This window comes from Blennius ocellaris, assembly GCF_963422515.1.
Source record: "Blennius ocellaris genome assembly, contig: SCAFFOLD_181, whole genome shotgun sequence".
Taxonomy (NCBI): domain Eukaryota; kingdom Metazoa; phylum Chordata; class Actinopteri; order Blenniiformes; family Blenniidae; genus Blennius; species Blennius ocellaris.
In genome coordinates this window covers 243-2,401 of record NW_027661899.1, presented here as the reverse complement: position 1 = coordinate 2,401, position 2,159 = coordinate 243, and the positions used below count along the sequence as shown (strand labels likewise).

Here is a 2,159-nt window from a genome sequence, read left to right as displayed (position 1 = left end):
TCACAGCTGAACCTCGCACATGATGCTAATGCTAACACGGGAAGCTGAAGGCTGCGGCTCCAGGAGCTCAGGGACTTTCGTTTAAAAGTCAATAATAATGACAAAGTGTTCGACCAAACGGAGGAAGATTGTCGACTTTTCCAACATTTTATTGTGATTCCAACAGTTTTAAAAAGTGCTACAGGTCACACACAAACAGTTTTTTACTAAAGTTACTGATGAAGTTCATGACAAGACGTTAGTTTAGGAGACGAAGCCCGAGACGAGTTGATCTACTGATTGTTTCACTTCGTCTCATCATTTCTACTGAACACATCAAACGTCTCACCGCTACAGAAACACAGAACACGTCTTCCCCCCGTCCGTCCCCCGGACAGCTCTGATAGTCCCCACTGTCTCCTAATAGTCCCTCCTATGTCCTATTGGTCCCTCCTATGTCCTAATGGTCCCTCCTATGTCCTAATGATCCCTCCTATGTCCTAATGGTCCCTCCTATGTCCTATTGGTCCCTCCTATGTCCTAATGGTCCCTCCTATGTCCTAATGGTCCCTCCTATGTCCTATTGGTCCCTCCTATGTCCTAATGGACCCTCTTATGTCCTAATGGTCCCTCTTACATTCTAATGGTCCCTCCTATGTCCTAATGGTCCATCTTATGTTCTACTGGTCCCTCCTATGTCCTAACGGTCCCTTCTATGTTCTAATGGTCCCTCCTATGTCCTAATGGTCCCTCCTATGTCCTAATGGACCCTCCTATGTCCTAATGGTCCCTCCTATGTCCTATTGGTCCCTCCTATGTCCTATTGGTCCCTCCTATGTCCTAATGGTCCCTCCTATGTCCTAATGGTCCCTCCTATGTCCTAACGGTCCCTCCTATGTCCTACTGGTCCCTCCTTTGTCCTAATGGTCCCTCCTATGTCCTAATGGTCCCTCCTTTGTCCTAATGGTCCCTCCTACCTTCGAGGGACTATGAGGACAAGGAGGGACTATGAGGACACAGGAGGGACTATGAGGACACAGGAGGGACTATGAGGACACAGGAGGGACTATGAGGACAAGGAGGGACTATGAGGACACAGGAGGGACTATGAGGACACAGGAGGGACTATGAGGACACAGGAGGGACTATGAGGACACACCCTTAGATTGCTCGGTTGTTGCAACATCTCAGATTTCCATCAGAAGGAACGAGGCGATTCGGGAAACAAAAGCAGAAGTGGATTTTCTCGGTGAGCCTCCGTCAGGTGGTGAAGTGGCGGTGAGCCTCCGTCAGGTGGTGAAGTGGCGGTGAGCCTCCGTCAGGTGGTGAAGTGGCGGTGAGCCTCCGTCAGCCGTGGAAGAAGCCGAGGAAGAAGGAGCAGACGGAGTTCCAGCCGTGGCTGCAGTAGCTCTGCTCCATGTCGTTCACCATGTCCTCGTCCTCTAAGACAGTCCTGTCCTCCAGCCTCTCCTCCTCCTCCTCCACCTTCTGTCCTCCGCCCCCCCGCTGGGCGAGCTTCATGTGGGCCTCGCCCGGCGCCTTCTTGCAGGTCTTGGCCTTCAGGACTTTGTCTCCGTCGCAGGCCTGCTGCCTCTTCTTCAGCTTCCCCACCAGCTGCTTCCAGTACTGGCTGGACTTCAGCCCGTAGGCCTGGCACAGGTCCGGCCTGCCGGCGTAGCGGCACCAGTACCTGGGGGGGGGGGGGGGGGGGGGGGGGGGGGGGGGGGTTACACCGTCACACCTCGTCAGGAACATGTGAGTTTCCATGACAACGTTAATAATCCAGTCCCGTAGAGGTACTGGGAGGCGGAGCTCCTCAGAGCTCCTCCACTGGAGGAATCATTCTGTACAAAGTAGCTGAAGTGGGTCAGTACGGAGGAAGATGCTCTACACTTGTTTGGTCTTCCAGGTGTTTGATCGCTTATTAAGATTAGACTTGTTTTTCTTGTCTTTCTGTACGTTTCAGTGTAAAACGTACAAGTTTCCAGTAGGTTGTCAACAACATTAGTCATTTCCAGACGACAAGCGACATTTTTCACCGACTTTGAACAAAGATGTGGTTGATTGACGGCTTCTAACGAGGGTGGTGCGTTCATGCACATCACGTAACTCTGGATGTGGTATATTGGTGTGGATTATATTCAGGACGGCGGCGGCGGTGGTGGTGGAGGTGATGGTGG

General features: G+C 52.0%; 1 protein-coding gene across 1 annotated transcript; it reads right to left on the bottom strand.

The window, feature by feature from the left end:
• Positions 1 to 1,326: 1,326 nt before the first annotated feature.
• fgfbp3 (fibroblast growth factor binding protein 3) lies at positions 1,327 to 1,746 on the bottom strand (the record flags this gene model as incomplete). Its single annotated transcript, XM_080522154.1, has 2 exons — positions 1,327 to 1,669; positions 1,721 to 1,746. The coding sequence occupies 2 exons, from the start codon at positions 1,744 to 1,746 to the stop codon at positions 1,327 to 1,329; spliced, it is 369 nt and encodes a 122-aa protein (XP_080378280.1).
• Positions 1,747 to 2,159: the final 413 nt, after the last annotated feature.